The 21,842-nt window shown below is 27.1% G+C and overlaps 1 protein-coding gene and 2 long non-coding RNA genes across 4 annotated transcripts in view; 1 reads left to right on the top strand and 2 right to left on the bottom strand.

The window, feature by feature from the left end:
• Positions 1-1,294: 1,294 nt before the first annotated feature.
• Positions 1,295-21,842, top strand: part of LOC114120640 (uncharacterized) — a 30,798-nt gene continuing 10,250 nt past the window's right edge. Inside the window, exons 1-2 of one of the 2 annotated variants that reach the window (XM_050210797.1) lie at positions 1,295-1,504; positions 18,978-19,055. In XM_050210797.1, coding sequence (XP_050066754.1) covers positions 18,997-19,055 — 59 coding nt within the window. In that variant the 5' untranslated portion in view covers positions 1,295-1,504; positions 18,978-18,996. The remainder of the gene's footprint in view (positions 1,505-18,977; positions 19,056-21,842) is intronic. The other variant, XM_027982607.2, reaches the window with a different exon arrangement.
• Positions 2,324-21,842, bottom strand: part of LOC114120644 (uncharacterized) — a 28,424-nt gene continuing 8,905 nt past the window's right edge. The window contains exons 3-12 of the long non-coding RNA XR_007606985.1: positions 17,478-17,677; positions 14,450-14,506; positions 12,606-12,746; positions 12,371-12,510; positions 8,538-8,686; positions 8,375-8,469; positions 6,933-7,480; positions 6,250-6,443; positions 2,490-2,653; positions 2,324-2,421 (exon numbers count right to left, since the gene is read on the bottom strand). This is a non-coding gene — a long non-coding RNA (uncharacterized LOC114120644). The remainder of the gene's footprint in view (positions 2,422-2,489; positions 2,654-6,249; positions 6,444-6,932; positions 7,481-8,374; positions 8,470-8,537; positions 8,687-12,370; positions 12,511-12,605; positions 12,747-14,449; positions 14,507-17,477; positions 17,678-21,842) is intronic.
• Positions 11,637-12,198, bottom strand: LOC126555870 (uncharacterized). The gene is made up of 2 exons (XR_007606986.1): positions 12,049-12,198; positions 11,637-11,940 (listed from the first exon to the last, which is right to left on the bottom strand). It is a non-coding gene; the product is annotated as an uncharacterized LOC126555870 (long non-coding RNA).

Below are 21,842 nucleotides of genomic sequence, written 5' to 3'. Positions count from 1 at the left end.
AAATGAAAAAGGTTTCGCTTAAAAATTTAAAACTACTGCGGCACAAAATATTTCCATAAAAACGATAATGTTTAATAATAAGTCATTAATCATTATAATACCGAATACCGGTCAATGAAATACCGCAAATGTTCATACCGCAGATTTCTGTTTTGTGATGTTCGTATAAGGTATAACATCCATACTTGCGTCCTACAGTATAGATAAATATTTGTTTTTAAACAGATGAAATGAAAATAAACGTTAATAATCTACATAACCTATGCATATGTATTGCGATAAAATGCGCGTAAATTACCAATATTATGTTCATAGTCATATAACTATCACACAAGTACATAATATTATTATACATAGGTACGGTTGTATGTATATTAATTAACAAACGAAACCAACGCCAGCAGATGCGTCTGAATAACGTTCTTTTTTTTTACATAGCTATTAGTATAATACTATACATAATGTGTAGCATTATTATAGGTAGGTACACAATAATCTATATACAGGAGACCGTTTTATCATGTATAAAACATTCATAATCAAATGCGTTTCAAAGTTTCAAACGTTAAGTCATATAATATTAGATAGGTAATACAACATTATGGAATTGGACCAAACGATCAAACGTCACTGTATAGCGTATAATAGGTAACTATATATTTATTGTTTAATTGCAGGTGATATTTTGTTATGTATACGGTATTCAACCTTGTGACTGTTTGTAATATAACGTATTAAAAAATCGGTAAAAAAATATGGGCGTTTTGCCGAAAGTTTTATAGTATCATATATTAATATTTTTACTATATTAAGACCGATTAATATATTATATTATTATACCTCACTCGCACTCTAATACGTGTACTATACATATCCATAATTTATCATTATCAACACACATATACCTACATATAATATCGTATTGTAGACGACTTCCGCCTGATCGTCGTGCACATTTGCCCCATAAGCTGCAGCAATACAACGGTAGGTAGATATATACGTACAATAATAATAATAATAAAATACTAATATATTTTAACGGATGCGATCTGCACTGCTGCAGGGAAAGGATCAGGAAACGAAGAGACCTGCTATAGGTATATAGACGTTATAGGCCGCGTGTGCGCGTATATATATATCTCCCCACTCGTCGTCGCCCCTTTCAACGGACACCCATCGGCAGTACGCCTACCCATCGAGCCGGAACGCGGCAAAACGTGTGTACGAGAAAGACCGTTGACGAACAGCTGCCGCCACTGCCGCCGCCGCCGCCGCCGCCGCTCTTCTGTAATATTACATTATTATATGTGTCGTGTTTTTTTTACCGACGCACTCGCTGCACTCACGGGTCCGGCGCGTAACGTGCGTTTATTCGGTTATAACGGCGACGACGACGACGTGAAATGATAGTATAACTCAACTACGCGTACGTGCTATATAGTGCCCACGAAATCGGCGAGTTTTCGGCGGACGGAGTTCTCGCGACAACATTATCACTATACAGGTAAATCGTTAAGGTAGTTTTTTAATATTTAGGTATAATTTTTTAAGTGATGTAGGTATATTCCGATAGTTCTATGGGTATCTGCAGTTTGGGAAAGCGAAGTAGGTAATTGTCGCGGGAAAAGAAAAATTTCCAATCATACATCGAATTATTCAATTACCTATTAAAATTCAAATTATACTCATAATCAATAGTCGTTACGTTATTAATAATAATTATATAGGTAGTAAGTTTATAAGTAATTAGTATGATCTCCGCTTATACCTACTCGATCATTGTAATTGGCACACATTATTCGCGTGCATTTATCTCGAGTAATCGAATCACAATATTATACGCGAGCCATCTCCAAATTGGCATATTATGGACAACATAAATCGATAAAAAATGTCTAAATCTTAGGTACTTAGATACAGTAAATATACACTCTATATTTCAATACTGTGATGTTTGTTTAGACTAACGTAAAGAGTGTAAGTACCTATATTGATGAAGATCACTGCATCATCGATTATAATTTATTTGTAACTTATATGGAGCTTTTATTTTAATTTTAAATTACAATATAAAAAATGTATTGATGTACTTACGTTTGAAATTAAAATGATTTAATTTCTTTAAAATTACGTATAATATCCATCTGCGATGCCCAGCTATAATGTACTTGAAAGCACTAAATGGAATTAAAACGTTTAAAACTGTTATGAATTTAAAAACTATTCTATGCATTACGGTTCTCTTTCACACTATTTTTTAATAATTATTATATATATTTGATTCTATCATGTTTTCTTAAAATTTAATAATTTGTATTGATGTTATTAAAGTAATAAATACGTAAAATTTAAATTAAATACTGGCTTGCCATTTTAGAAAATCAACATCTGTACAGCTGACTTCTATAGGTGTTTTCTTCTCTATAATCAATAAATTATAATTTATATTATAAATAAAACGATAAAATATATTCACATTGGTTACTTACTTAATTACTTAATAGTTAGGTTGAATAATAAAACGGCAGTCCTAAACGCGAGTAACTACTAACTATATACACTGATTTTCGATCCGGAAGTATATTTTTGGGACTTTCCAAAAAAGTTAACACTTATATGAACTTCCATCTGATAAATTCTTCAGTATGTACACCTGACAAAAATTACTAAGTATACAATCTATACCAATTTCAATAAAAATTACATTAGTTGAATACAATATACATAATATGCTAAATTTATTTTAATTTATATGCAATAAGCTAATGTCCCATCACGAAGATACACTATACCTATCGTAATTACAGCGCAATATTATAGCAGTAAAATGCAGTATGAGAAATGAACTTAAATATGTTATCAAGGTTAATTGTTTTTTGTTATTATTCGGTGCAAATTATTTACAATATAATATGCATATATATATATTTATTTCATAGTGAATATATTTAAAATGTTAATGCCATTATTTGTTTACTTTGGGTTTATTTCGTTATGTTTAAACAGTATTTAGTATTCAACACATACATTATATAAAACGTATTCGCTTAATATAGGATTACGAAATATTCCCTAAATACTAAAACCGTAATCAACAATTTGCAACCCAGGCAAAAGGAATTCAAACTAAAACATTACACATTATATACACCCCACAGTAATTCAATGCGCTTTCGACGCGTGTTAATTAGTTTGAAACTGTCTTTTGGCTATTCATTTTAACTATACCTACTCTATATAGATGCACTGTTTATAGGATTAAAAACTCTAATACTATACTCAGCTGAGAATGAGGTAAAAAAAAAGTTTGTATACCAAGAACAAACGTTTACTATAGTCGCCCATATATTATAGCAAAATATTATATATATGGTCTATTATAAAAAAATAATATTTAAATTTTCACCTCTGGTGCAACCATATATATAATATAACCTGATTCCACCGTGTAATTTTCCGTTCCATCACGTAAATGAATGTCCCGTGGAAATCACATCGATAATTTAAAATTCGTTTCGGTTGGGTCACTCGGGCGGGTTATTATATTATGATCTTTAATAATAGAAGTAACATTGTAACGATACACACACAATGTCTTTATCTCCTATACGTATATATACTCTTATATTATATATTAAACTAGTGTTGATTTATCAATACTTCAACAATATTATATAGTTATCGTGCTTACTATAAAATCATTCAAGTCTATCGAAATTATTGTAGATCATTAAAAGACCAAGTTATTTCTATAGGGATTATATTGTGGTTGACCTCTTTGATCATCTGTTATTTTGTTAATTGATTTCATTATATGCACATAATGGATTACAAAGTTAAAAAAATTAAATACCAAAATCTCAAACTGAATTTCTAAATCAAATCTTAATTTTTTATTTAGTCGTTTTTAATAATATTCTTACAGTCTACTAAAATATTTGTTTTTAAATTATTATGTATTGATAATGTTATGAATAATTCAAATTTCTCAAAATACATATGTCAAAACAATTGTAAAATTTATATTATAGAACCAATTTACTATAATTACGAACTAACAACTTTATTACCAAATTGTTAGAAACATAATTTTTTTTTTTTTAAATACACACCTGCCCATCATATATTTCTATAATATTGAAGTATTAAATATTAATACATTCGATACAATCACAAACGCTTATCCTTATTATATGGTCGTTTAAAATATTAAATTATATTAAACACATAAGTATAAATACGAACACTATAAATGGACTTTAATAAAACAAAAAATGTACTTAACAATGTGAATTTCTATCAATATGTATTTATTTTTTATAACAAATAATTTCGCTCTCAAAAACCTTTTAAAATAATAAGGGGACGGTTAAGCTTCTATTGTGTGAGTATACAGTATACACGTTTTACTATACATGTAGCTGATAGTATAATGATATACTTGTTGACGATATGTATTCAGCAAGGACGCGAGGTATAACATTTCCGTTTTTCAATAGACAATAATAAAATGTATAACTGGGTCAACGGAAAATTCCATTCAAAACTTTAAAGTAGGACCCGTTTCATAGAATCGGGTATCGACGATTCTCTATAAAAACACCATTTATAAATTGTTTCATCAATTTCAGCCGATTTTAACGTGTGTGAGTTGTAACTTTATGTCGTTTATCTCGTCGAATGTTAAATGGATTATTATTGTTGTTCGGTACACGTATGTGAGCTTATCGTGTCTCGCCGGATCATGTACGATTCGTTTCGCTTGTATTATAAACATAAAAAAAACATTTATGTAGAAAAAAATTGTATTCAAAAATAAATAAGCATAAATAGGTACATGGGTGGGCGACTTTGAAGGAAATCGAATAATATGACTGCTGTGATGCTATTGTGAAATCGTAATCATACAAACGTCCACATTGAATATATCATCATATCTCACTATATACAGCCATATAGGTACTATTGGAAATCGTATATATAGTATGCTGTATATTTAATTTGTACATATAGGTGGTTTTTTTTGCAGTTGATTTAAATTTTAAAACATGATCGGAGCCTATAGCAAAACTTGGTACTTCATCCTATGCTTAAGTTGAAATATAATTAATTTAGTGACAATTAAAAATTAAAAATTATAATTATCACATAATATTATTTATAAATATTTAAGTTACTATACATTAATAACATTTTATGTGTTCTCCCTTAAAGTTTATTTTCAGATGAATTTCAAATTTAATAATTCGTATGTGATAAAATTAAAGTTAATTAAATCTCATTATTAAAGACGCTGCGTAATAAAAAAGGTAATTAATTTTCGATAGCTTGTACATAAATTTCCCGTTATTGGCATACTGTAAAAAAAGACACTATTACAAATGAAAATATAGGTAAACTTGTTTAATTAGGTACCAGTAAAATTAGATAAAATGTGAGTTATTTATATCATAAGCGCGCTATAATAAATAAAAAAAAAAATTTTAGTAAAAGAAAACAACATAATAATATAATATATAAATAAAAAATTGTCAAAAAACATTTTTTCAAATACTGCCAATAAGTTTGTCTCACACATTTTAAATATTTATTTGAAATAGTGTATAAATACACAAATACTATAGAGATTACTATGCAAATTATAATTTTATAAAGACCCAAGTATATACTATAATTCTGTAGTTTGTGCAGTGATATTTTATATTGAGTAAATACTATAAAATAAAACTTCTAGTTAAATCTTAAAAAAGGGTATTTTATTGATAAAAATTAAAATTTTAATTGAAAATGTATTCGTAAACTTACAATATAACGATAATAATAATATTATCTGATATGCAACAGCAAAATATTAAAATTACGTTTTTAAAAATATTGTTACAGCTTGGCACAGCGTTGCTTTCAGCCGCCATATAAAAACGTGAATATTTATACCCTTTTATCGCATCCGTGAACCGGTCATATCTATAATAACGGTACGGGCAGGACAATTTAAAATACGAGCGCTTTTGTAAGGAAATTGCCTATACAAAAAAAAATTAATTTCATTTCTTTCGAAAAACCTAATAAATCGTTTTAAATTGAAATATATAAAAATAAAACTTACCTATGTTATTTTATATAAAACTCATATGAGAATCAATGAACAGTAGTCATTTCAATGTATAAATTACATTGTAATTTAACATAATAATTAATAAATGTTAAACTTTTTATTTCTTCCTATTTGGCAGAATATGCACCACTTACCTATCTTATCCTGACGCCACTACAATGTAACAATGTATCATATATCATATATAAAATGATACTAATAACTGAAGGAATGCGTCTAATATTTTAGTTAACTTTAAATGAATAAAATGTGATGTTACTCATCTACACTTGTAAAGTTTTAACAGAGGACGCAAACTGTTGCAAGAGGCACCGCAGTGACTTTAACGCTTAAAAAAAAAAAAAAAAAAACATTTTAAAACTATATTAAAATTTAAAACAAGATAACATAGATATAAAAACGTTTATTCATTATACCATTGCGATCGTCTTCAACTTTGTATTTTTACATTTTATACATTATAGTTTTCTATTATTTTTATGAATACTACTCAAGTTCACAATTATATAATATATATTTAAGCTCTAAAACACCTTATCGTAGACCATGACGTTAGGAAGTATCGGTAAACTATATAAAATAATAGCATGTATATTATTATTTATATTCATATTTGCCCGTACGTCTCATCCACAATAATTATATTATACACAAGTACAACAAATAATTTAATCATACTTTTAAAACAAAATTTAACATTATTTTATAATATTACCGATCGACCCACGCTGTTGTCGGCGCACTGTAATCGTCACGTTCGATTCCAATACGAATACCTACCGGTTAATTAGTTTTCAGCAATAATAATAATATGTACCTTCGTATAATTACCGCCACCGCCATTCGTTATCCGATCACCCGCTGCTCGATATGATTAATAGGACGAAACGTCGACGTGAGTTTTGCACGCCGTCACAATTTGAGCGGGGGGGATACCCAGCCAGTCCCAGAACGCGCTCCGTCGAAAATGCACAACAATCGTCGTTATACGTTATTATGATCATTATCATTATGCGTGCCTGGTCCATAGAGTAATAATACTCCATGGCTTGGTTGTCGTCGTGATTTCAACCGGCGAATGTCCTTGCGGCATTACAGCGATGGCTCTGGGCCTAATGCCGGATATACCACAAATAATATAGACGGTATATAATATATTATCATGCTTAATGTATATAATATAATTGCGAAGAACGACGCACACCGTAATTTACTAGTGCAGCATTCTTCTCTACTTCCCATCATCGTCGATTCCTTCCAATATTTTACTATTGTATACGTTGCTATAGTTTTACCTGTAAAAAATAATAACTGCTGCACGACGCTGCAAGCTAAGGAAAACGCTTCGCTCTCTAAGGTCACTGCCTAAAAAATGAAAAACAATTAAATTATATCATGACCGTAGAAAAACTATGGTTTCGCATCTTAAGTTGTAATTAAAAACGTATTTTAATATAAAAGTATATTATCGTCGACGATTAGTTTGAACCCTCCGGAGAATTATGCTGTGGAGACACTGCATAGTTGCTCTTACGCAATGGAGAATAGGACGAAAATACACCAACTATCTATCTTATCAACATAATATATAATAATCTAAATGCCTAAATAGACGAATTTTTTGTGAAAACTATGCAGAATACACACATATTATATTATATTTATAGTTATTTATTACTCCTAAAATGATTGATGTTAATTAGATGCATATTATACATTATTATGATAAGTATAAATTATTGATCGTATAGTATAAAATAATAACGGCTTTGAGTAATTATAACTATTATTAATGTAATAGAAGTAAATGCTACTGTTATTAGTTTCATTACTATGCAATCAGTATGCATAGTTACAGAATTTGTAAGTAAGGCTGTGGATTTACGGTAAACAGATTTTATTTTTACTTGTGAGCCATAGCTTTTTTTATTATAAAATTTCAACCATCATACCGTTAACATTTGAAACTTATTTTATATTTTTTCATCGTTTGATATATATTATGTTTGCGTCCTTGCATGACAATTACCTAATCATTTACAGTGGTTCTCAGTATTTTTGCCATTATCATAGAAATTAACAAAGAATAAACTAAAATTATTTGAAAAATCCAAATCCGGTCATTACTGGTCCAATAAACGAACAATGATCAGTTTTGTAATCAGTAATCAAAAAATAATTTTATACATACGCCATAATATATAACTATGAAGGAAAGAATTATGTGTATCAAATTCAATTATACACACATATACCTACTCGTATCACAGTTACGCTATTTGCTGAAATTTGTGTAGGTGCATTCATAATTGTAAACATCAATCATGTTATGTGTTGCTAATGTATCCAAATGACTAAACAAAATGTTTGATCACAATTTATTCAATTTATAATGTTATTAATAAATTATAAACATGCCTACCAAAATGTTAAAATGTACCTGCATCGATTTTTTACTTAAAATAGATTTTAATTTTCTTTGGCATTATTGTGTCAGTACGATTTCTTTAGAATGTATAACTTCATCACATTGCAGTTAAGTTCTAGTAAAGATTTCTTAAAAAAATCATGCTGTAACAATAAACGAGTATAGGTATATATATCTTCGATATAAGTAGGTATATTATATTGGGTATTATTTATTATGTACAATCGTTTTAAATGTAATAATAGTAGATGAAATAATTCCAAGTTAAGTTGATTTGAAATTATTCTTGATTATAGGCTATTTTATAGACTATTTGATTATAGGTTATTTTAAAATCATAAATTTAGAATAGTATATTATCTTGTATAATATGTGAATATTAGTCGAATAGTTATTTGCGCGAACTATGTAGTCAAACTCAAAACAACATAATTGTATATGCATACACGTACCTACAATTTATATGTTTTGATTCGACGTGAAAATGTGTCGGTCCGCGAATTATTACATACTCGTATAATATACGTCCTGACACATACCTAGTACTTAAATTTATATTTTCAAAGTGTGTGTGTGTGTGTGTGTGTGTGTGCACGTATTTGTGTGTAAGTTGTGTGTTATAAATAATATTACAGAACAAACATATTGTAATATGTAGGTATGCGCCTGATTCACAATAATAATAATAATAATATAATATTATAATATGTAGTAGGTATATATATACATTAATATGTTGCATTAGACAGATTTCATTCTTTCATTTGTTTTCAAACGATTTACTTTTTAGCCCGTACAAAGAAAACGCACATTCCTGCATTTTAAACATATCTGTTGTTGCCATTTGTGTTGGTGCACCAAAGTGTACCGGATGCAATTACACGTATGGAAAAAAATAAAAATAACAGGTCTTCTTCCCTATCTCAATAACATCTCATCATTCATTCTTGTCCGCCGTAATTCCGGCGCACGGCTTTGATATGGGACCACGCACAACATAAATCAGTGTATCTCAAATAGCATAACAGTGTTGAACGCTCGGAGATATTCGTTGTCAACGTATATTTTATGCGCGAGAATAATAATATTATGTCAAAACCAAACAGCTGAAGGTTAAAAACGCCTGTGACAACTTACTATAGCGCATAGTCTCTATAGACCACATTATAATAGGCAACTGTAAACTATAAATCGTAGAACAATAACGAGCAAACTGCTGAATAAAAAAACTTATAAAGCTTACATACAATCGTGTTACACTCGTTATATGTAGTTGTATTCGATTTGAATATCATCGAATCCTTTAATATATGGATTACGTATAGTAGTTACTAGTTTAAACCATCATCGTATAATTTGATTTGGTTTCATGTTATTTAACAGTTTAATGCTATTAGATGAGAATTAAATGCAAAATCTGAGGAAATTTGAAATTTGAGCTATGTTAAGGACGTTAAATGTAAAATTTCATTATATAATATATTCCAGGAATATGAAATAAATATCTAGGTTTTTTTATTATTAATAATTTATATAATTTGTTAACAAATATTCTTTATACTGAGCATGATTAAATTGAATTAATAGTGACTGTAGGACTACCTGAGGGAATAATCCATTCATTGACTGAGCTTCACGATAGTGGAAAATGGTCCTTTAAATAAACATCTAACAACCAAAAATGTAAGCAAACCCAAACATTAAAACGTTTAACGAAACATATATTGTAATGAAATGGGTTTTAAAAAAAACAATAACAAAAAATAAGCTAATTTATTTCAATATCATTGATATCACGAATAATTTATCATTAATAATTATGAATAGTGTCATCTGTTTTAATACAGATGATTTATTTTACATGATATGTCTTACATAAAATAGTACTATTATAAGGTTGGATTACTTTTTTTTTTTTTTTACATTCCGACCACAATTAGTCACAATCATTATGTTATTACATCTACTAAACACGTTAATACAATTCACGAAATAGATAATTAGTATAATTTAGTAAACAACAGTGAATTAATTTCTAAACCGAACAATCGTCTTAACAATCGTTAAGACTTTGAAAATCAAGAAAATATATTTAGCTATTATTTTCACACATCACGAATTTTAATTTAATTATTATTTAAATCACATTATAATCATCAAATATTTCAAATAGTCAATAAATAGGTACTCTCAATTTTCATTCAAATATCTAATCAATTCACTATCACCTTTTAATTTATTTAAACTGCGTATGTACACTTTTAACTTCCTAATGACTTTAGATATTTATCCCTCTGCATTGTGATAATGTGATGACGTAACCGACGTAATAACACGCGACGAATGCAGGATATCGGACACCGGATTTGTAAATTAACTTTACGTCTATATACCTACTAAATAGACAGTGTAGGTATATAATACGAGTTAAAATTACTTATTTAATCATATTCCCCTATATAGTAGTACTTGCATCGTATTTAATAGACCTAAATTAGAAACATAATCCATTGTCCGTATATTGTTTTTCTGTTTGGTTGTTGCTTAAGTCATGAGGATGGAAGTAAATTCACTATAATATCATAAGTGAGAATATACATTTGATATTTGCGATCATTTGCATAAAGCCGGTAGTAGAGGTTAAGGTTATGTGCCTATATATAAAGCTATAAGTAACTGTGGTCATAGCACCGTGACGGTAGACTTCAGGTAGTATGGTGAATGTATAGTATATATTATGTTTTTTTCCTGAGGAGAAATTATGTTTGAATCAAAATAATAACGAAAAAAAGTTATTTAATCATCAATTGGATTTCGTGACGGTGCCGTGACATTTTTTCCTCTGATTTCCGGCAATTCAAACATTTTTTTTAAAAACTACCTTGTAATTGTACCGGAAAATCCGTACAAAACAAATATGATGGTGAAACATTGTTTGTAGTTTTGTACTATACATCTATATAAATACTTATTTGTTTATTATTCTTTTACAAGCTGAAAAAATCGTAATAATTCTTTTTAAATAATAATTTACATAATTATTTAGGATTTAGTATATTATATAATATACATATTAAATAATAAATACTAAAGATAATGAATTTATACCATAATATATTATATATAAACATTTATAGCGTATCGAGAATAGCTCCAGTAAATGATACTATAAATATGTTTCTATATCAATATTTGTATACAAACAATAAATTTACAGTGAAAAATGGAGGTTATACATTGGTGCTTATTGCTTACAGACATACTCTGTGCTTACAGATAATCCAATTTTGTTCTGTGCCACGAATGAACGTCTTAACCGACCGGATCTAATAACATGTGCGCACCTTTCCGCCGTCAATAACTCTACTTCCGTTAATTAGAGTCCTCAAACAATAACCTATTATGTATTATCGTTAAAAACATAAAACATAACTTACAAGTCTGCTGGCCAAGTGTATTTTGTGTTTAATAATCGTAATAACCATGTATAAAATATATCCCATACCGTTACATTCGAACCATTCAACACACGATGCATTCGACTTATTTTTCTTTACAATTGTACCATATTATAAGTGTACCCATAACATTGCAAGAAAAGAGTTTGAAATCAATTATACCGGAAATGCATTTATTATAATATATGACCCTTGTTCAAAAATGCGTTGTTATATTTAAATTGAAAAAATAATTTTTAAATACATTTTTGTATAGAAACTAGAAATAATGTTAGTACAATATAAGTAATATATACTAATAAGTATGTATACATAATATACACCTTGCATATTGTACTTACAATATAATATTTATAAACAATTGTATACCTGCACGTAGTAAATTCGAGCTTCAATTTTTAAATTTTTTTAAGAAATTGACTGTAGCATTTCTTTTTACTTGGTACCAGCTTGTATATGTTGTAAGCTTATCTCTAAACGCGTTTTGTGTAGATATTTTCGTGTAGCGTCTACAAGTGTTTAAAGAGAAAACATGTTTGTATGTAGGTTGCAATGGTAATACAAGGAAATAACATTAATAAAAAATATATATAATACATATTACTTAAGCTTGACCGGACTCAATTTTTTTATGGGATCCTGTTGCTCTTTTATCAATTTTTAACGATTCCAACTTCTTCATGTTTCATTTATTTTGAAAGATTGGTCCTGTCCATTTCATTATCATACCGTATACATAGTATACCTATTCAAAAAAACAAGTTTATTGATGAATTATTGTGTGACGAAAATATCCTTTCATTAGTGTTTAGTTGTTCGTGATTGATGTCTATTTACCGATAACAAATAACAAACTTGCAAACATATCACTTATATATAATGACATCAATTCCCTATAGTAATTATACCTACGTCTAATATCCTTTTTTCTTAAAATTAAAAGAAGAAATAATATTAATTTTAAAAGAACTCAAATAGCTAAATGTATGTAAATATTTACTATATTCATTTATTTTCGCTTAACTCTTATATTTTGTTAATAGCTATAATAATATTAAAAGTAATTTATTTTACAATAAATTTAATTGAATTCGGTTTTATGCATTAGTTTTTAAAGAACTTAGTGATATTCCTCTTTTCTTAACCTATCTATTTTATTTGTTGTAACATATTGAATGTATATTATTATTATATTTTTGTATTGTTTTATGATTATTTTTTTATATACCTACATATACTTTTTCTGTTATTCATTTCAATAGATAAAAAAACCTACAAATTAGAAATGTTTACAGGGTTCATCCCGTTTGAATTAATAAAAAATAAATAAATAAGTATGTATATTAAAACAATTTACATTATACCGTGATCCAAATTCAAACGGCTGTAGCCTATAACCGACAAACCGTATATACATGGTCATTGTTTCGTCTCGTGGGAATGGTCTTGAACCTTGATTAACAGTTTTGTAAGATAAAATAGTAAAAAGCACCGTTTTCCTTAAATAAATCTTGTCTGGTCATAATGTATCCGTTTACGCGTTTGATAACAAAAAATTAAGTCCCACGCCATAGTTATGTAACTAATATACAATAAATGTCAATAAACAATAAACTATTATCGTTTGTGTAAATTTGCAGACGCTTGTGGAAAACCAGTTAATAACCTCCGCGAAAAAAAAGTTATTTCTTAAAGCTTCGGTTAAGTATATTATTATGCCAGTAAATCCTTATTTGAGCATCGGACACAATCGTGATCGGATTGACCATTGTGACGTTACAATATACCATACTTAACAATATCGATACCTATAAAATGTTTCGAAAGTATTCTATTACAAACAAAATAATGCAACTTGTTATCGTTGTTGTTATCGAAGTCGGTTAAACATAAATATTTTTTTCTGTTGATGTAATAACCATAGTGCTATAGTAGGTACCTACATATGGACTGCAAATATACATTACTAAATTACTGTAGTTTACGTTTGTACTAAATAATGCCATAGATACACAAAAATGTGCAATTTATACAGAAATTAACTAACACGCTTATTCATTATTTGAAAAAAGTTTGCTGATTTAAATGAGATTTGCTAAACTCTACTTTTTAATTGTCCAAGTCACAAGTTATAAAATCAATAAATAATATGATATATTGATAGGTACTATAAGTGGGATACGTACGTACATATTATTCATTACACATTTAAAATTACGATGGTTACTATAATATAGGTAATAAGGTAATAATAATATATATTTCATATAACAGTATTAATAAAATATTAATCAAGACCTGAGTTTCATAGAACTTTGTTGACACAACAACAAAAAAATACATAATTGGTTTTTTGCAGTTACTTATAAAATATTAAAACGTCGAAAATATGTATTATTATTTTTCAAATTATACCAATGAAACGTTTTAACAATATACTATACCTACCTTTATATGTAGATATGCCAAGGTATTTGTATTGGCAGACAAAAACATTTTAAATACCTATAAATAATAATAACATTAATAACTAACGCAAAAAAAACAATGCCAGTTTTAATTTTGTAGTGTGTTTCACAATAATTCGCGTACCTACCTACAAAATAAATAAAATATATGTTTTTTAACTCAAGTCCATTATAAATTATTAATACTTACCACTTGGTGTGCAAATAATTTCCCCTTCTATACTTGCCCAAGAATATATATTTTTTTATGTTGTTTGCTTCAAAAATTATAGCAGGCATTATTCTCTTAATATATTAAAACAGTTGAAATGCGTTTAACAGAATTAACTCCTATAAAGGTACTATACAGTATTTTTATTATTTTTTTATTTTTTGTACATATTAAATCTATAATTAAAGTGGTGAATAAATATTTGCTTTCGCGTGTATTTTGGTTGAACACACAAGTTACACGTCAGTCCCATCGTGCCGATAATCAAAAAAACAGAATAACAATATTATTAATAATATTTTTGGTAACCAGTAACCACAACCAACGGGAACGAGCAGAAATAATCTAAACAATTTTCAAACCTAGTAAAACCGGTTCAGAACGGTTCAAGTTTCCGGTATTTTTTTATATAGTGAAGTTGTTAAGATACGTAATCATACTGTCAGAGATCGTAAAATTTCAATTGGTTTTTAATCCATGTACCTTGTGTTTGAATTTAATTGCAATAATTAATATTTCAATTAGTTAAAAAATACATATCGTACGTAAAATTACAATTTGTTTAGAAATTGAATTAACTCTAATCAGAAAAAATCCATTAATGTTGATATTGATGAAATATCTTATATCATTTACATAATTTCGTAGGTAAATATGTTAAATCGAAAGTTATATGAATGAAAAAATTACATTTCATCCCACTTCAGATTACTCTTCCGATAATAATTCACAAGGCTGTTTATTATTACATCAGTTACAGTTACCTACCTATACTGAATAAAATACTAGTCGAAATTTAATATTTTTCACCGTAGGTACAGTTATATACTAATTTTTTCTAAAACGTTTATTTATTTTATTTATTTATTTGAAAGAATTTACAATCTCTATACAATATATTATGTTAAAATGCGAAAAATGAATGGTACATGATTACATTATACATTTTTTTAAAAGATAGGTATGTGTAAATGTGTAATGCTTATAATAGTTATATCTATGTTGGACATAAGGACGTTTTTAACGACCTGATAATAATATATTTTAAGTATTCACCTACAAATATTCAAATTAACGTTATTATTCAGTTTTACGATTCGTGTTTGACAAATTATTTTAGACTTATTATTAATATTTTATATTTTTTTTTTACCAACGATTTTACTTTTTTGTATAGTATTTAAATTGCTAAAAATAATTTATGTTTAAATGTCTAAATTCCTTTTATATTATTTAAATATTGTAAATCACACAGACTTTAAACTATAGATTTTAACTAAATAAACATAATTACTAATTATTATTTATTGTACTTACTTTTAAAATTATATAAATAATAAAATCAATATTGAAATGTTTGTATTATAATATAGTATCGTAAAACAAAAATTAATTTCTAAAAATTCCATTTAAAATATGTTCAAATTGAATAAACTATGTAGGTATAATTAAAATAAATATATTAAATTGAAAATATTTGTTTAAAAAAAAAAAGCAAAAAACAATAATTATTTTGAGAAATAGGTAGCTGGTTTTCTGAATAATAAATTATGATTAGGAACTCAAAAATATTTTATATTTAATTTGTTATAAATCGCCAATAAATAAATGTAAATTATCAATGTACCAATAAGAGTCTAATAAAACTAATAAGAGTAAAGCAGTAAGCACCAAACGTTAATATTATTGTGAAGAGTAAATACCTACTTAAAATATAATATTATACATTTTTATTACAATGAATAATCGCTATTACTAATTATAATTAATTAATACTATTATGCTGTATTCTTGATTGTATTATTTTGTAAAATTTTTATACAAAACAACGATTGAAATATTTGAGAACTATAAATTTAACGGGTTTTCGTGAAATATTTCCTCTGCACGTATACACGCAAGTTATTTCAGATCTGGTTATGTAATATTAGTTTAAGACGGACGAAATGTTTTAAGACACGTTGTCACCGCCATCAGCGAACTTGGGGTGGCATAAAGGGATGGTAAACTCGTATGCACATCCATACATACGCACGCAAACACACTGTACGTGCGGCAAAATTACACACGCGCGCGGGCGTAGTGTAATGTTTGCCTAAAAACTTTTCTTACCCCCAAAATCCCCCGAGTGTTGTCTCAAGTTTTCACACCACTACAACTACAACTACTGTCTACAACTTCTACTACTACCACTATATTAGTATAATATAATAGGTACCTACCACATCTCAAAGTGCGTACAAACTATAATTCGATTACGTTTCGTAAATCAAAGCAAATACCGCGAGCCGCGGACAAGGACTAGGTATATTATAACAGTTAAGATTTTCGAGACTCGTACATATACCTGCCCAATAATCGTGTAGAAGCGCGTAATCTTCGCACGAAAATAGCAGCGCAGCATCCGTGCAGGTATGTCGTAAGTGTAATAATAGAATAATAGATACATATTATAGTGATTGCGTGTGTGTGCGTGTGCGTGCGTCCGTTCGTCCGTTTAAACACTACCTACTGCGCTGTCTATTAACGATTCGACTCGTAACAACATATTTTAAGTATAGGTACTTAAGTCCTCCGGCAAGAGTCGTCAGAGGTGGCGAATACCTACGATGTACCTGGGCATATATAAAAGTAATAAAACGAAAAATTGTCCAAACGAATGCGAAATTCAATGAGCGAATTACGCAACGGTTTCGTTAATATACTATAATAGGTACAGTAGGTATACACGTTATAATAATATACGATTTTATATATAACTATATATACAAATACAAATTATATACATACAACATACATTCCGAGTATTCTGACGACGCAATCCGTTGTGCCTACGCTGAAGCCGTCGTACAATAGGTTGGACAATAAGGAGAACGTGTGTGTACATTGTGCTATAGTGTGGCAGCAACTATATAGTGTGCTCTGGCGTGCGTGATTTCGTGGTCCATCAACGAACTCTGCAGCGGCATGCGATGTGAGTGTGAGTGGATAATTCGTCTGTAAACATAATATTATATTAGCGTACAGGGTGGTTCGAGATGCACACCGATACACAACTAGGAATGTTTAAGTGTTACAAAAAAAAAAAAAGTTAATTCTTAAATTACTTATTTATTTACTAAATTATTAATTATCGCATGGATGTGACACGTTTCCGTGCGAAACATAGTACGTACTTTTAGAACATATATTTATAAATATTATTCCATTTAGATAAATTATAAGACTAGTTGAATGTTTAAAGATACTGATTACATAGATACATTGATTCGCGCATTAATATAATCACCCTGTGTATGTATGTAGGTAATATTATACGACCCGTTAAAATAGTACAGTCACGCATGTAGCCGTCGCAAATAAAATATAAACATAATATTATACAGCTGACGATGTTTAGGACCATTATTTAAAAATCGTGTCGGCGACTACGTTTGAGATAAGTGAAATTATAAGAATAAAAAAATACCGTAAAGTTTGTATAGTTGTCATCGCAGGCAATAATATCAAAGTTGTTTTTGAAACGCCTATATACCTAGTAGGAGGAAAAACATTCCTTCGGATGACTACATTATAAATGAAAATATTTTGAATTAGGAAACGTTATTTCATATTATAATTATAGAATGTAGATTGTAGGTATACCTACTGAAAACTGCGATACTTGAAATTAAACCTATATATGAAATGATTAATGAATGAACGTTTAGAATTTACAAGAAATAGATTCTATTTTTCTTTTAAATAAACTACCTTTGACGTAACATGTCTGAAACAATAAATTAGAAAGAAATTAACATAACTTTTGTATATTATAATTAACACTGTAAACAAACCAGCTATACTCGTATCATTAACATAGCATTAATCAATAATAATACATTTTAAGCTATATAATTATTAATTACCATATTATAATATAATATTGTATTAGATTCTAAATTATTTAATTTATTTAATTATCAATATAAAGAATTAGAATTTTAAATCTTAAATCTTAAACCAATATAAATATACATGTATATTGTATATGTATATATGTTGCAAATAATAAATATAATAATTACTAATACAATATAATAATAAATTATCATTTGAATATTTAATTTTAATAGTTCAATATTTTATTAAAATAATTAATATATGAAGACTTATCTATTATTGTAGGTAAAATAATATAATAAATACATATTAATATTATATTAAGTTATAATCATTTTTAACTGAATACTTTACCTGCCTACTTAATCATACTAATAAATTCCAATATCTAACATTTCTTTATATGTGTTTTTAGGGTCATATGGTGTGATATCATGAGTTCTACAGCTTCTCAAATTAGTGACTTCAATTTACTAAGACGATGTGGCAAAAGGTGAATACTGAAATTACTTTTAAAATTTCAAAACTATAGCCACAAATACTATAATTTAGTTTTCATCAAAAGTATTTTAATAAAATCGAATGATAAGTTCAAAATGTTTTTCTTCAAGTAATTTGTATTGTATATCTACACACAACGTTACAGTATAATTACAATAAAAATTGAATGATCTAGTGAACATTTTTATAACATTGCTTGTATAAGTAATCATAATAATATAAATAACACATTTTAAATTAAAAGGAATAACGTACAATCTAAGATTCCCATTACAGTTATTTATCAAACTAACAAAACGTATTCAATTTGTTACTACCTATAATACTTCAAATGCTCATAAATACCTATGAGGTTATCGCAAATTACTAATGAATTGTTTATTAAATTTTGAAATATTAATGGTTCATATAATAATTAGTAGCGTGGACAAATATGATATGTTTGTTATGTAACTTAAATGTTCAATTAAATTTTGTTTAGCTACAGAAATAAGTATTGCGTTATAAGTTATAACCTAAATATGTATAATAATTAATAACATTTATGCAATTTAATATTATATCTTTTTACTGTCTAAATACTACTAATTTCGTTTAAAAATACATCAGACTTTATTTATTTTACTTGAGAATTGAGATTGAAAAACATAAATTTAAACCTTATTATTGCTTTAGAATTTGAATATACAATATGCTAGTATTAATTTACTATTAATATGTATACATATTTATAGATATATAATTTGTTATCTTAGAAAAACTTACATGATGTAGGTACATATTTTGTAAAATATGTATAACTTCTCTAATAAAGTTCATTTTTTTTATAAATTAAATATATAATATAATATTTATATGAGTCTTTTAGAAAACTTATTACCTTAAATTTAATTCATATGAATAAATATCAAAATAACTATAGACGTCGCATTTCTATATATTAGATATCTATAGTAAACCTCGTCATTAGGTAATTTATTTTAATGGATGTGTTAAATTTGTATTCAATGATCAATCATTGCATAGACAAAAAGATTCTATTCGGAGACGGTCTGTAAGCACTCAGCATATATTTTTATAGTTACTTTATTATATATTTCTATTGCTATTCCCATTTATTTTCAATTAGTGTGGTAGGTTGAAATTATTTTTTGCTATATAACAATTCGCATTCATTATATTATACTTAATAATATATTACACTATAAGATGATGTTATTAATTGTGTACATAATAAGTCAATAAAGCGCATTGTAAAAATATAGAATGGATGAATAGGTTCATCGTATAAAAAGTTTAAAACGAACGTAAATATCATGAAATTTTTATTGTGTATAGTAAATAATAATGAACCTAATAATGGAAAAAAGTTTTTATTTATTTTTTATTTAAATGCCCAATTTTATTGGAATTTTAACTTAAAATGTTTAAAATAAAAATCATGAATATATAATATTTATTGAGATTTTTTGGTAGGTTTCTGTAAGAATAAACTATATGAAGAACTTTGTACTTAATGTTTAAGCTATATAGCTATTAAAATAAAAAACTTTATAGGTACATTTATAATTACAACATAATTTGCAGTCTTATGATTTTAATGAATTTTATTAAAATTTGAAGTTCAAACGATTATAAAAAAAATTGGGACCGCATATATTTTCAATGATTATAAATTCACTATAATATAATAATAAACAAAAAGTTTTGTGAAGTCTCGCATTAAATTTTCAAACTATTTTACCAAATCTACAATTTTTATCAACACTAAAAAAAAACAAAATTTAAAATTTCTGTAAGTATAACAAAAACAGCAAAGAAATTTTCAAATGTATATAATTTCTTATTAGTTATTGGAAACCCTATACTAAGACTCATCGTATTCAATAAAAAATTCATGTCTACAGTTTTTCATGATTAAATTAAGTACCTATAATAAAATCTAAAAACAAAATTAATATCAAAAACTAATTTTGCGTAAAAGTTCTAGTTTTTTTTTTTATTTTTGTTTTCAATTATTTTGAAAAATACCGGAAATTTTTACTTTTAATGAGTAAAATAATATTCAAAATTATACCTGATTAGAAGATTATTAGATACTATTTTCTACCATAAATCACTTTCAAAATTGTTGTTTAATGAATTTTTTTCTACTGAAGTGTTTAAACACAAAAAAAAAATACATTTTTTCAAACCAATTTATTATTCACTGTAAACTATATAAGTCGGTAGGTTTAGTTATTACTTAGTATTTATTATAATTACATATTTATGAAAAAACTTTTATATTTTCAATCTGCAGATTGAACATGACCGTGTTTATTTTAACAGAATATGTTAATATATATACCTGCTTATGTTCAACATTTTTATTGCATTATTTAATAAAAATTAATTTTCATGTTATAAATACTTATTAATATTGACAAATATATACCATACCTATAGTGTATTTTATTGAATGCATCAGTTGTTTTTTTTCATAACAACACCCTCACCTCTCTGAAATTCCTAGCTAACACGCGTATGTTACTATGTGAACTCCTGAATAATCCACACGAATATGTTCATACTGTTGTAGTTATGTACCCTATGCTCAGATAAAGATAATATAGACGTTATTTAATGATTAATGTCTATTTGAAAAACTATTATAAATTGTTTTTTATTCTTTTGACTTTTTATAGCATAAGTACTAAATATATTTATGCGTAATGTGTAATATTATAATTTTTCATAAAATAAAGGCATGAATAATATTTATAATATACAATATATA

This window comes from Aphis gossypii, chromosome 1 (assembly GCF_020184175.1).
Source record: "Aphis gossypii isolate Hap1 chromosome 1, ASM2018417v2, whole genome shotgun sequence".
In the NCBI taxonomy this organism is placed as follows: Eukaryota; Metazoa; Arthropoda; class Insecta; order Hemiptera; family Aphididae; genus Aphis; species Aphis gossypii.
The sequence above is the reverse complement of the archived record's forward strand: the minus strand, read 5'-3'. Positions and strand labels throughout refer to the sequence as shown.